This window comes from Camelus bactrianus, chromosome 35 (assembly GCF_048773025.1).
Source record: "Camelus bactrianus isolate YW-2024 breed Bactrian camel chromosome 35, ASM4877302v1, whole genome shotgun sequence".
Lineage (NCBI taxonomy): Eukaryota > Metazoa > Chordata > Mammalia > Artiodactyla > Camelidae > Camelus > Camelus bactrianus.
This window is the reverse complement of record NC_133573.1, coordinates 23407821-23423163: the sequence shown is the minus strand read 5'-3', so window position 1 is coordinate 23423163 and position 15343 is coordinate 23407821. Positions and strand designations below refer to the sequence as shown.

General features: G+C 35.2%; 1 protein-coding gene across 4 annotated transcripts in view; it reads left to right on the top strand.

The window, feature by feature from the left end:
* The first annotated feature begins 604 nt into the window (after positions 1–604).
* Positions 605–15343, top strand: part of MALRD1 (MAM and LDL receptor class A domain containing 1) — a 438921-nt gene continuing 424182 nt past the window's right edge. For all 4 annotated transcript variants that reach the window (XR_012504288.1, XM_074358489.1, XM_045511295.2 and 1 more), the window contains exons 1-2: positions 605–933; positions 14035–14175. Coding sequence is in view for 3 of the 4 variants with exons in the window: in XM_074358489.1 (XP_074214590.1) it covers positions 756–933; positions 14035–14175 (319 nt within the window). In the remaining variant the exon portion in view is untranslated. The remainder of the gene's footprint in view (positions 934–14034; positions 14176–15343) is intronic.

Sequence of the window (15343 nt, the reverse complement as noted above, 5' to 3'; positions counted from 1 at the left end):
TCCTACAGAAGAAGGAACACTGCACTCAGCCACAGTATATTTGAATTCCAGTTTCTAACACCAAATTACTGTGTTTTCTCATAAATATTCCTTAACTTTCTTGGGTCCAATTTATGTGATTTGGAAAATAATGATCTCCAATTTCCCTTCAGCTTTTAAAATCCTATGGTTCTCAGTTTATCTAAACAAACAATGCAAAGTTTCTGTTTAGTGACAGAGGACAAGCATTTCGTTCTCAAAAAAAACAATTCTAATAACTGGGACTGAAATATTTGCATAAGTTTTAGTAACAATAATGTTAAAAGTGACATGAACATGATTAAGTAAGCATAGGAATTAACATAGAGCATTTTCATGTTACTTATAACTTTATTGTGGTTTCCCCTCCATTTAAGTGCCTGCCCTTTGCTTTCAAAATTTTATTGCAGGAGATAGCATGATCATAAGGGCTTCAATTGTTTAAGCCTGATGTATACATAAGGCAATAAACAGCCATGCTTAGCTAGATAGAGAGATGGTGCAATTGCTCAGGTTAAATATTTTCTAAAGACACTCCTCTGTAAGAGTAAATGGACTGCCTTAGACCCATTTGCTCAGACTTGCAGATAGTTACCAACAGTTTCCATTCCTAAGAGGCAAACCTGGAACTGGAAGAATAGAGAAAAGAAACAAAATGTTTCCAACTTCGGACCCAGCCATTACAACGGCCTGATCTCTAGTAGACATACTAAGGTGTCCTCCTCCACTTGGCCAGAATGTTAGCTTCCCCAAAGAAAGAAGCTTTTTGTGTCCTTTGGATTTCCTGTGTTTTCATCTCTGTCTGGGTTCAGCAAGGAACGGAAGGCTTTCAGTGTGACAATGGGGTCTCCTTGCCTCCGGACAATGTGTGTGACTTCACAGATCAGTGTGGTGACATGAGCGATGAGCGGCAGTGTAAGTTCGATTTTTCTCCTTCCTCCAGGTCCTGGCCACCTCAAATCCAGGGGTGGCTGAGCCACCCAGGGAGGTTCATGTAGATACCTGGCCGGGCACGGAAGCCATTCATATGCTTTTGGTGTCAATCAGAAAGTAAAATATTCTTTTAAATAAAGTGACAGATCCACAAAGTAATGAAATGGCTTCAAATGGCTAAGATTCTAACTGGATGGAATGCATTTTGAATGAAGTTTTACTGATTATAAAGGAGTGAAATGCAGAAAGGAAGCTTTTAATGGTATATTAGTGAATCAAGATTCAAAAGAAGCTTATTACTGCAGCTTTAAAATGCAGTGATGGAAACTGTGAGCTTAAGTTGGAATTCAGTTTGGAAATACTTTAAATGAATTTTAGATTGGGTGAGAAGACTTTATTTTTGCTTATAGGCTGCTACCACCAAGTGAGTTGGTACCTACTGTACACAGCACAACTCTGACTTGGATCCTTTGATTTGAGGGTAGGGGGGTTAGTAAAAGCTTCAGAGAGTGTACAATAACATTGACTTAATTATCTGGAGGTGCTAAGTCTAGCATTTTAGAGCAATTGACTCAAACGTATTTTCTGTTTTATATTCAGATACAATATTAATCAGTGCTTCCAGAACTCTTTTCTTCTCCTACATGAGGTTCTACATGTTTGATTTTGCTATTTTTGGCCTTTTATTCACATATTCAGTTGTTATGATGTTAAAACAAGACAAGTGATTACTGAAAAATTTCTTCTCTCTAGAAGGAACCAGGTGAATGATGTTTTTCCCATAGTTTGGGGTAGCCATCATGCTGTTAGGAACGATTTGTTCTTTTTCTTCAGGATTGCTTTGGCAATTCTGGGTCTTTTATGGTTCCATATAAATTTTAGGGTTATTTGTTCCACCTTTGTGGAAAACATTGTGGGCAATTGGTAGGGATCCCATTAAATCTGTACATTGCTTTGGGTAGTATGGTGATTTTTAACTGTATTATTTCTTCCAATCCAAGAGCATGGGATATCTTTCCATCACTTTAAATCATCTTCAGTTTTCTTTATTGATGTTCATAGTTCTCAGAATATAAGGCTTTCACCTCCTTGGTCAGGTTTATTCCTGTTTGTTTGTTTGGTGTGATTTTGAAAGGGATTGTTTTTTCACTTTCCCTTTCTGACAAGTCATTGTCGAATACAAAACACATCCAAAGACAGGGATTCATTTATATTTGTCCAGTTTCCCCAGAGAGGCTACACGTGGATGGACTGCCCTTTCTCCGGCCTGTCGGGGAATAGTCCTTGCTGTTCTTTGGTGAGCAGCAAAGAGGAACCACTGCGCGGTTTGACAAGAAGTGCAAAGTCCCTTCCATTATTAGTCGCTACGAAGCTTCCTTTCGCATGGTTGCTGTGATAACACGCATGGTCCTGCTTCAGGGAAAAGGTTAACGTGAAAAAAAGGAGAGAGCCGCTGAGTGGGAAAGGTCTCGGCTGCATGAAAGATTCTAATAATGCCAGCCTTAGAGGAAAGTGAAGAAACAGGTCTGCCGAATAAACAGATTTCATTTTAAATGTCAGCACTGGGAGATCACCTTTTGACTTTTCATTTTCATTTCTGAGAAGTTTCCACTTTGGTGTTTTATTTAAAATGTGGACCGTAACCTGTAGATAAAATTGAGAATCGTTCTAAAGCGTGAGTTTCTTTGGTGCACCCACTAGGGGGAAACAATTGTGAAGGAATATCGATGTCCAAGCAATTTCTCTCTTGAAAATCTGTGATGCTAAACTTACAAGATTTTTTTTTCCCCAAAGCTAACCTTATAATGATGCTAAAGTCATTTTGAAAAAAAAAAAAAATTCTGTGACCCTCTTTAATGGCTAAATGGTGTGACCTTTAAAGAAATAGATAAATATGTTGACTTTTTAAAATGAAATTGGCATATAGTGGAAGTTGAGTTTCAGATGCAACTGATTCTATTAATTTTTTTTGAGAATTTTCTCATTTTACATGATGAACCTGTTTTTCAGAATTTTTGAACATTTTTTAAACTCAGTATTTTTAAAAGATTTAGGTTTAGAAAGACTAGATCTTCAAAATGGAATAAATCCTATATTCATACAATATTGAACACAATGAATCGGGAGCAAAAAAATAATTCTGAGGTGTAACAACTGTTTGATTCTAGTGTTGACAAGAATCTCTCTTCGTTAGAACTTTATTGATATCCTGAGCCAGGGAAATGAATGTGGGTATGTTTTAATCACGTGTCTAGTGTTGCATTGTCTGTTTCTGTGTGGATCCCAATTGCCTGGTATTCCTCATCCTATTAAGGACAGCAATAGTCTAGCTTCTCTTCCAGCATTTGCTCCAAATTCTTTGATGTGCGAAGGCTTTACTCTGTTTTATTTTTACTTAACAATTAAGGGAATAATATTACACTTGTTACTATCATTCAGATCCAAGTCAACCATAAGATTATATAAACTGTACTTATCGATACGGCGTTGAGATACGTCCGATGAAGTGGGTGCATCCCTGCCACTGGAGTATTGCCCGAAAATGTTCTCAGTTACTTTAGCATACCTGAAGTTGGTATTCAAGTTCACTGTTACACATGTTTATTTTTAGAGCTAAATTTATTGGGACTCAAAAGGGAAAAACATATTATTATTCTGACAATTTCTCTCCTACCTTGATGTCCTGTTTAAGAATTTTTCCATTTGGCCTAGGATTTTTGTAAGGAAATAGGAATCTATTTTTATGCTTTGCTTTGATAGAATATATCATAAAGTTTTGAAGCTTTACCTAACTTCTGTTGTAAACTTTTTTGGCTTTTGGAATGAGGATTTTTGCAGAAGGTATTTACTTCATATAAATCTAAATTAATATATGAAATGTGTGAAAATTACCTTAAAGGTGCATTCTCAAAATCTGAGAGGTGACAGTGTTTAGTCAAATGATATTAAACATTGTTTCTGCAGTAGGATGACAAATGTCAACTACTTTTAAAAGAATTGTAAATGTTAAGTACTTTTAAAAGAATTGTAAAAGTTTGTTGAAGTACTTGAAGATAAGCATTAAGAGAATTAAAAATGAGATTTCATGTGTAATATGTATCTTACCACTACATTGGATGCAAAATGTTTTAAGCATATTTTTATGAAACAACAAAAAATTCTATTCACCGTAGCAAGATTTTAATTCAGAATTCAATGTCTGTTTCTCTTCACATTTCAATTATAACAGCTCTAACTTTCCTAGAGGTAATGGTCAGAAAGGGGTCATATACAAGGAAGTAATTAAAGAAAAAAAAGAGTTATTAAGATTTCAGGATTTGTCACCAAAGGGATCTACCCTGAAGATTCTGAAAGTGCCAAAGCAGGCTCGTATGATGTGCAGTTAGAATGTGATGCTGTCCCTACAAGTTTGTTCAGTAGGAGTAAGAACCCTGGAGGGGAGTCACTACACGCAGCACCCATGTGGTCTAAAGGATGGAGGGAAAAGGAAAAGGGAGACCAGAGGGAGAAAGGACTGTTGAAGATGGACTCTGAATGGCCTGGAAGGTCATTTGATAAGAAAAGTGGACACCCGTATGTAGCATGTCCTCATGCTATCTCATAATGTTTTTTTGTTTGTTTGTTTTTGTTTTTTCTGGTAATGAAAACATCTTCAAGGTCTTCTGGACACTAAAGGCATAATTGTGGAGTTCTCCAGAACGTACAAACTTGTGGTCGAGCTGGCAAGTCACAGCCTGGGTGGGGATCCTGCCCCGGTGGCTGCTGGTGGGGACGAGGCAAACAGTGAGATTATGAAGATTCGTCTTCTTAATTCTGAAAGTTGGAACTCAGGTCCTAACTTCTAGGAAGGCCCAGAGAAATCTTTATTTCTCTTGGGTTGGATAAAATAATTTGGTTTCAAAAGGGATCAGATTCTCATTCTAGGATTCCAGTCCCTAAAATGACCAAAGAGGATTCTGGTTTCTAGGTCCATAAGGCTTATTATACAAAAACATGGAAAATGTTCACAGACTCTAAGTCTCTACCTACATGGGTGCCATTGTTTGGAGTCCCAGGACATTTACCCTGATTTCACGGAAAAACTGAAGCACATTGAATCAAGTGCTCAATGAAAAATAGCAAAATATCTTTTTTGTTTATTGCATTGGGCAGACCTGTTAGTACCATTTGCATTAATGTTTCTATAGATCTTTTGAATTAATAGTGACTAGAGACTCAGACCAGGAGTTTCCATCCTACCATGTTTGAAATGTGAATAACCCGAAACTTTAGAAACCTAGTTTCATAATGACAGTTTTGTTACTGTTTGTAACACTGAAAAAACTTAGGGGATATTATAAAATATATTAAATATTTCTAAATAAAATGACCCATTAGTTACTGATATTAGAATATGTACTTAAATCTCTTTCATACTGTTTCCTTTCCATAAAATTTGGGTGTAGGCAGGTTCATTTATCTTTATCTAATTGTCAACCAAATACAGTGACCTTTGAACTACGCAGGTTTGAACTGCCTAAACCACTTATACATGGGTATTTTTCAAGAGTAAATATTGTAGTATGAAGGGGCCTTTGCTTGGTTGAATCTGCTGATATGGAGGGCTGACTATAAATTATATGAAAATTAAGCCTTGCTGTTATCTGTAATTAATTAACTGTAATTAACTGTAATTTCAGATCTGAAATCTGTAACAGATTTGTTCAGATCTGATTTGCACAAACTGCAGAATACTTCTGTTGAGGTGAACCAGCGAAGGAGAGAACTATGAGAATAGAATAGAAAAAATCCCATAGAATGGAATGGAATAGAAAAATCAGATCAAATGGAGAGCAGTACAAGTGTTTACAAAGATGGAATAAAACCTGAGCCCACGGAACTGCACACTGGTTTTGGTGTTAAAGATGAAATGTCTGTGAGATATGCCTAAAAATAATGGGAGGAGACAAAACCAGAGTGGGTAAAAGATAAGCCTTAGGGAGTCAAGAATGCTGGAGTCACCAACTCCAGAAGGCTTGGAGTATTTCAACCAAAAAAATGCATATCTTGGTATGCAAAGAAAATGAATTTACAAACTCCTTGTTGAAACTTGCTGATGGAGAGTTTGAACATTTTCCAATGAGCGAGGGATAACAAATAAAAATTAGAAGTACCCACTTAATTTGCATGACTGTTTAGAATTTTATCACTTTGTTTTAATTCAAATAAACATATTTATAAGGGCTTTTATTGTTTAATGCTAACTTTCTCTTTCTACCACCAATATTTTTCTTGTGAGAGAGATGATCTTAATCTTACTCTAAAGGATGGACTTCAGAGACACCTTGAACTGGGTTTTTTTGGTGTGTGTGTATGTGTCTGTTAGATTTCTTCAGCTGTTTTGAAAACAATCTTCATAAAATACTTTTCATGTCAAATAACGCTGTCGGGAACTTTTCACTCTCGGCAGTTGCTGGAAGACTGGGGTGCTGTTGTACACAGTGATGTAACATAAATCATCTTCCTGAATAGAGTTTGATGTCTAGACTTGTTCCGCAGTTGTGGACTGTGTTTGTTCATAATGGGCAATGGAAATGTGAAAGAAAAGAGGCAAACTGTCCTTTCATCTCTGAGTGACATTACACAAAAGTAGCAGTGCTTCTTGCCTGTGAAAACCTGAAGGTGACAGACTAAAGCAGCACTCTCAGTGCATTCTGAAAATTGCCTGGATGGCAAATCTTTCTCACAAGGGAGAAGCTAAAACTTTACTGGAATTTTTTTTTTTTATGATCTCATTTCTATTAACTTTTGAAGGTTTACAGCAGTTAGAGTATTTTTGCTTCTATGTATGAAGGTTAAAAAAATCTTTTTTTTTTTTTTTGTGTAAAATACGAGAGCAACCAGTTTCACCACGGAGTAAAAGTAAAAACTGGGGTTCTCTTAAATTAGCCCAGAGTGGCATTTATGGACTTAGTGTTTGGAATTTTATTTTGACCCAGCTTAGAGGGTTTCTATTGTGATTTTGACAAAGGATGTCATGTAACAATTAGGGTAAACTCATTGGAGTCATGCCTTTATGAAGTGATGCTGTCCATCTAAGAGCTGCCAACAGTACCTTTAATATTTTGAGGGAGGTCATGAAAAAGCAAAATAACAGCAACATTAGGGCAGGAAATTTACCTGGTTCTCCCCATTTTCTAAAAGACTGCGTGGCACAGAGTGTCAGTAAATACTAGATAGACTGATTGATTACTGGCTTACCAACAAGCTGAATTCTCATCTGCACTATTTCTTTTTTCCTTGGAATTGGATAGAACTACTCAATCTTGAGATGCACTTTGGTTATGTTTTGTGGCTTAAGTGTGCCACTTGGCATAATCCAAGAAGGACATTCATTTTGTGAGCTCACTTTGAAAATATCAGACACTTAATAATGGATGTCAAATGGTCAGCTGTTTCTTCCACAAGGAAAGTGTCTTCTGAAGCCAATCTATGTATAGGTAGAATTCCTACCATCTTTGTCATCCTTTATGCCTTTTCTGTTTGTCTGTAACCATCTTTTCTATGTGTACATGTTGCCACTAAAGATTTGGCTAGGAATCCTGAGAGAAGGCTTGCATTGTGTTGTCTAAGTTACCAAATTAATGAAGGCAAAGACTGAATCACAGCTTTTAAGTAAGTTTCAACCAAAGAAGTAAGAATAGAATATAATGTTCTGCACTACCCAGAAATAATTGTGGTTTTCAAGTGAATATGTATTAAAATGCTTGATTGGATTTAGTAGAAAAAATTTACTTACTTTGAGAGAAATTGAAAGCCTGTTAAGGAAAAAAACAGTGACAGGACTTCATTTGTTCCTGAATTAGTTTGCTTGATGGAAGGTTTCTCTCTACAGGAGAGAGAACTTTCTATTAAAGGACCTGAAATTCACCATTAGAAAGACTAGTGAAAAGTCATAAGATCTTTTGGCCAGGATGTGACTCTGAAGTAGAGACTTGTATGTAAACAGCCGTGCAGCATCCATGGTACCGGGTGAAAACCGCTGCAGGTAGGATGAAAGCCACATGCTGTCAGTGTTTCTGCAGAAATTACCAATTACAAACACTTGGAGAATTTCTTTGAAGTTTACCAAACTTCATATTTCCAAAATATGGTTTGGAAATCTTTTTCTCATTGAGATAGATACCATCAATGACATAATTCTTTCCAAAGATAATGCTCAATGGCTTGAGATTAAAGACAACTGTATGACAAAATTCCAACCTAAGTAATACTGGGTAATTCTGGTGTGAGATATGGAAGTTCTAAGTCCAGTTGCTAACATATTCCTTTCTGAGTTAAGGTTTCTCCTGGTTTTGTCTTAATCGGAATATTAAAATTGATTCGATGTGAAAGATAAACATTTCTCTGATAAAAACTACTTACTGGTTTCAAATTGCCAGGCCAAATAATAACACCCTTTCATGGAAATTCACTTCTGAGAATAATTAAATTTTACTCTCATTTAATTGGAGTATTTTGAATTCACTTCATCCTTTGCAAGAAGTGGCCATTAAATTTTACATTAAAATGATAGTAGAGGAGATCCTTCTTTGTGAAAATGTTTTTATACATTATCTACATGAAGGAAATCATTTTCTAAACAGTAAAATGCATATGTAAATTTTTGTGACTAAATAATACATAGCTTTCCTCAAAAAGAAAAGGAGATAAAAACACTTAACAATCTTGCAATAGAAGAAAATTACCTTAACACGCTAAAGGTTGTATACAAGAAACACACTGCTAACATCATATTCAGGTGACAGACTAAAAGCTTTTTCTTTAAGACCTGGAATGAGACAAAATGCTCTCTTTTTATCACTTCTGTCAATATAATACTGGAAGTCTCTGCCAAAAGCAATTAGAAAAGAAAAATAAATAAAAGTCATGGAAATTGGAAATGAACAGGTAAAATTATCTCTCTTCACAGAAAATGTGATCTTAAATGTACAACATCCTAGAAAGTCCATGAAAAAGTTTTAGAACAAATAAATTCTTCAGAGTTTCAGGAAAAAGGAACAACACACAAAATCTGTTGCACTTCTATACACCAACAATGAATAATCTCAAAAGGAAATTAAGAAAAAAATTCTACTAACAATAGCATCAAACAGTATAAAATATTTAGGAGTAAACATAACGAAGGAGATGAAAGACATGTGGAAAACTAAAAATTGTTGCTAAGAGAAATTAAAGAAGATAAATAAATGAAAGACATCTCATGTTCACGGATTGGAAGAATTAATATTGCTTTCATGTCATTACTACTCAAAGCAATCTATAGATTCAATGTAATCCTCAAAATGCCAAGAATATTTTTTGCAGAAATAGTAAAATCCATTCTAGAATGCATATGGAATCCCAAAGGACCCCAAACAAGTGAAACAATCTTGAAAAAGAACCACGTTATAGCCCTCACACTTCCTGATTTCAAAATTTATTACAAAGCTACAGTAATTAAAAGACTATGGAAATGGCATAAAGACAGACATATAGACCAACAGAATACACTAAAGAGCCTAGAAATAAACTCTCTTAGATGGTCAGATGACTTTTAACAAGGGTGCCAAGATCATTCAACAGGGGAAAGGACAGTCTTTTCAACAAAGTGTTGCAAAAACTGGTTATCTACATGCAGAAAGATTAAACTTCGACCAAGGCCTTACAGTATATATAAAATTAACTCAGAATGGGTTAAAGACCTAAATGTAAGATCTAAAAGTACAAAACTCTTGAAAGAACCACAGGGGAAAATCTTCACAATACTGGATTTGGCAATGATTTCTTGGCACTCACAGGCAAGATACGAAAAACTAGATAAATTAGAGCTCATCAAAATGAAAAACTTTTGTGTATCAAAAGACACTGTCAGTTTGATACAACATTGTAAAATGATTATAAATCAATAAAAAATGTTAAAAAAAGAAAAAAAAAAAGACACTGTCAGAATGAAAAGTCAGTCCATGGAATGGAAGAAGATATTTGCAAATCATGTGTGTAAGACATTGACATGCAGAATATATAAAGAGCTCTTACAACTGAACAACAAAAACAACCTGATAAAAAAATTCACAAAGGATCTAAATAAACATTTCTCCAAAGAAGATATACAGATGTCTAATAAACACATGAAAAGTTCAACATCATTAATATTCATAAAACATAAATCAAGGCCATAATGAGGTATCACCTCCCACTCACTGGGATGTCTATTATAAACAAAATCAGAGAAAATGGCAAATGTTGGCAAAGATGTTGAGCAATTGGAACATTTGCACATTGTTGATGGGAATGTAAAACCTCTTAGTTTCTGTGGAAATGTCATGGCAATCCTGTAAAATATTAATTATCATATGATACAGACATTTGAATCTGGAGATATATCAAAAAGAAATGAAAGCAGGGACTCCAACAGATATTTGTACACCCATGTTCATAACAGCATTATTCCCAAAAGCTAAAAGGTAGAAACAAGCCAGGTATCCTGTAGCAATGAATGAATAAAATGTTACAGATACATACAATGGAGTATTATTCAGCTTTGAAAAGGGAAGAAATTCTGACACATGCTACAGCATGGATGAACCTTGAGGACATTATACTAAGTGAACTAAGCCAGTCACAAAAGGACAATGATTCCATTTGTATGTGGTACCTAGAGTGGTCAAATTCACAGAAATAGAAAGTAGATCAGTGGTTGCCAAGGGCTGAAGGGAGGGAGGGAGGGTTTCAGTTCGGGAAAATGAAAAATTCTGAAGTTGGATGATGGTGATGCTTGCATAACAGTGTGAATGTGTTTATTACCACAAACCTATACATTTAAAAATGATAAATGTTATGTATGTTTTGGCTCAGTTTTCCGGGAAGAGCAGGACTTATCATTAAGGAAAGACATAACTGTGCCTCACAGAGCTTTCAGGAGGAGAAGAAATGTACATTATTAATTATTAATATTATATTAAAATAATATATACCATAATTATATTGTGATATTAATTATTATAACCATATTAATCATAATCAATATTATATTGTATATAATAGTAATTATATAATAAATAATAATATATTATAGTGTTATAATATATTATAACATTATATTATATTAATATATTAATATTTAATATATTAATTAATGACTTATTATTAGGCCCAGGCAAAATTGTGAAATAGCTTGCTTTTAGTACCTCTACCTCTCTCTTTTTAGATTTTTCCCTAGTTCTTATATTTTCTTTGTCTTGTAAGAACTTTATATTGTGGTGATCGACCCTTACCATACTTTACTGAGTTTATCCTGAGTTCTGCAATCAATTTCTGTGACGTTACCATGTTTAAAACTTTCTTCTATCTCTGCCCATTTTCTCAGAAGCTTGTCCTATGTTAACTATCACTTGAGGATATAACTTAATATTTTTCTCCAATTAAGGTGTTAATGATTGAATCTATGAATGACTGCAGTGAATTTTTAATGATAGAATCTGGCATGGAAGAAGCCAATTCAGGAGATAATTGGGGCTTCCAATCAACCTCAAATCACAGCATGGAGACAGTTCTCCCTTGTTGACTACAGTATTTCTGACCTTTGGGATCGCAAAATTGAAAACACAATGATGAGTTTCACAAGTTCAGAAAGCCCAGGAAACATGGATTCTACTGATAAGTTTCTGCATAACACGCGTCATTGTTCCATGGCCTGCCTACAGCACCACTGTGGTAGCAGGGAAACCTCCAGGGAGGCCGATTTTAGCATAGCAAGTTCTATCAGATTTGAATGTAAATGTGTGGCCTATGAAATTAAAAGGCAAATCAACCACGATTCAAGACAAATCATTCAAATGGTTTAAAATATAGAATTCTCTATTGGGAGCAAAAGAATACTTAGAAAATTTTCTGGTGCCTTTTTGAATAAGCCAGCAGTTATTAGAAGCTCATGATTGCTTTTTTTAAAAATAAGAATTAGTTGGAAAATGTATGCTCATTAGATTCATTTTGTAACAAAAAGAACCCCTGTTGAGACTATTCGGAAGTAAAAATGTTTTATTTAGCTATTTTTCTAGGTCTGATACTTCCAGAATACATCATCATTATCCTTGTGTATAAAAGCGAACAAAGAACTTTGGAAACAGACCTCAACTAAGTAATTGTAATGCAAGGTGGTTTCTTGTTATTTAAAAACTGTTTGACACCTATGTGAGAATGTGTGTAAATTTCATAAATTTCACGAAATATAATAAGAATAATTTAGAATATTTTGTAATCACAAATAGATGATTGCAAATATTGCTGAGAACCAAAAGAGCCTTGAAAACAGATACATGGTTATGCAGGTACATGCATAGCTAGTTAAATGACATGCACACATTTATATACAAATAACTATATAATTTAGTTCATTTTCTGTTCAGCCAGACTCCCTGGACCAGTAGGGGTCCATGAGGTAATGACTGGGATATTCTGACTGTTCTAAATATTTCAAAGGCCTTAAGGCAATTGTCAGTTTCACCGTGGTACAACTCATAGACTAATCAAGTTTCTTAGCTTTTAGATAGAATGACATCAATTCTGCCTGGAAATACATTTCCTCAGGCTAACTAGAAACTCTGATGGACCTCTAATTCTGGATCTTTGGTGAAAATGGGTCAGTGGATTCAAAATGAGACATTAGAACAGAACTTTAAGAATTCATGTTCTGGAGTCAAAAAAACCCCCAAAACACCTGGGTTCAAATCTTGGTCCCTACACTTATGAGCTGTTTTATCCCAGGGGCGTTACTTAATGTCTCCAACACCATCATCCAGGTTTCTTCGTAAGGAAAATGCCTGCTTTGTGAGGTTGCTGTAAGGAATAAATAGAGTGCAGTGGAATGCCTAGGACAGAACTAAGATGCCCAATAATATTACAGAACACAGCTGCTTTGTAAAACATTTCAAAATAAGGAATCCAGGACTAAAATTAATAAAATAAGCCATCAGTGGTCATAAAGCAGGTTTAGCTAATGTCATTTAAAAGCATCATTTCTAAATCAGCTTTCAGTGCTCACATGGACGATCTCAAGAACCTGTGCCAGATGTACTATTACTAAATAATATTGCCCAAAATGTGATTAAATAAAAATTATGCTTTTGTGACTAGGTTGCCAGGCCCTGTCTACCTGTTAAACAGCACATTTATTCCCACCGTAGCTAATACAACCAGTTAGGACAAAAACAAACTTGTCAAAGGAGAATCTCCACAGTTACTAAGAACTACAACCCAAGTATGGTACATTTGCAGTTGAATTAATCTATTTTTTAGAGAGTGACATTTTGCTGATGTTGAATAATGGAATAAAGTCCTCCCTGGATGGTTATTGTGAAAAACCAAGTGTCTAAGTCCTTCTGCTTCTCCCAAACCTCTTAGATAGCTTATACCCAGAAAAAAAAGAAAGAAAGAAAAAAGAGCCAGAAAATGCCTTTGTTGTGGTAAAAGCACCAAGAATTTCAAGAACATTGAGATTCAACAGGAAGGTGCTATGCTTAATTCCAGGGGTCCATCCCAGCCATGGGTGGCTGAGTTTCCATCAGAGGGTCCTCTCTGAATTGGTCAGCCCAAATCTGAAACTCTCATATGCTTGAATGGCTGGAACATCGAGGTGGATTTGAAGATGTCCCCTTAATAATAAGCCCTCATATTTTATGGTGCCTAAGAGTTATATTTTTACACACATTATGTCATTAGATCCTCGTAGCAATCATTTGAAGGAGACAGGGCAGGATGTCATTGCTGTAATTTTACAAGTGAAAAAACGGCTCGCTGCCTTCAGTAAATAGAGACAAGACCAGTATTGGGTCCTCAGTTTTCTGACCTTCTGTGGCATTCTTCCTGTTGGGCCATACTGGACCATTCAAATGTTACATGCAAAAAGGCTTTTGCATTGATAAAGTAGACTTAAAATGTGAAAAATCATCTTGATGTTAATCTGTATTTGTCATTTGTTTTTGTTTTTTGTTTTTTCCTACTATTGTCTTATTTCTTAAGAAGCCAAATAGGGTTGTGAAAGCTACTTTTTTTTTCTCTCATTAGGCTCAGATTATGAAAGATGTGATTTTGAGGATGGGCTCTGTGGTATGACACAAAATCAGAGTCTGCAGCTTGGCTGGACAAAGAGAAATGGGATAAATGGTCCACCTCCTCCATCTTATGATCACAACGGTGATATGTCTGGTAAATGCTTTGAATTTTTTTCTTTCTTTTTCTTTTAATAATAGTGATGCATCTGTTATAACTACAATTAAATGTTAAAGTATGCGTATTTCCCTAGAGATAATTTTAAGTAAGCAGATATCGTGCCTTCAGACATTAGGTGCTTGAAATGCTTGTGGAAAAATAGTCATGCTTGAATTCCATTCAAAAATCCTGATTTCATGAATATTAATACAATTTTTGATTAACTTACACTTGAAATAATTTCTCGGTGCTCCAGAATAATATTTTTGATCAGGCAGTCAATGCCTTGTTAAGTTTTCAGAGCTAAGTTTGAAAACCTATCAGAACATTAACAACATCACTCTGTCAGTGTTTGAAGTCTATGAAACCTAGGGGCAGAGTGATTAAGAGGTGGTATTGATTTGCTGTTTACTGTTCTCATTTTGATCATTCTGTGAGGTGTGTTGTGGTACCTCATTGTAATCTGAACTTGAATTTTCCTGATGACTCAATATTGATCCATTTTGCATGGGTTATTGGCTATTAATGTACCTTCTTTTATGAATTTTATGCTCATATTTTGTCTCATTTTTATTGGACTACTTGTCTTTCATGAATTAGTTGTATTTTTTTTTTTTAATTTTGGAGTAGTTTTAGATTCACCAAAAAATTGAGCAGATATCACAGGGATTTCCCATATGTCCCCTTCCCTGATGTACACACAGCCTTGTCCACTATGAAAATCTCACACCAGACGGCTGCATTTGTTACAATCAGTGAACCTACATGGATACATCACTATCACCCAAAGTCTATATATTGGGGTTCATTCTTGGTGTTATATGTTCTCTGGATTTGGACAAATGTATAAAAACATGTCTCCACCACTATATTCTCATACAGAACAGTTTCACTGCTGTAAAAATCCTCTGTGCTTTGCCCGTTCATCTCTTCATCTCTCCCTGCCTGCTAACCCCTGGAAACCACTGATGCTTTTAGTCTCAATGGAGTTTTGCCTTTTCAGTGTCATTTGGTTGGATCATATGATATGTAGCCTTTTCAGATTGACTTCTTCCACTTAGTATCACGCATTTTCATTTCCTCCATGTATTTTCAAGGCTTGATAGATCATTTCTTTTTAGTGGTGAATAATATTCCATTGCCTGGATGTACCATAGTTTATCCA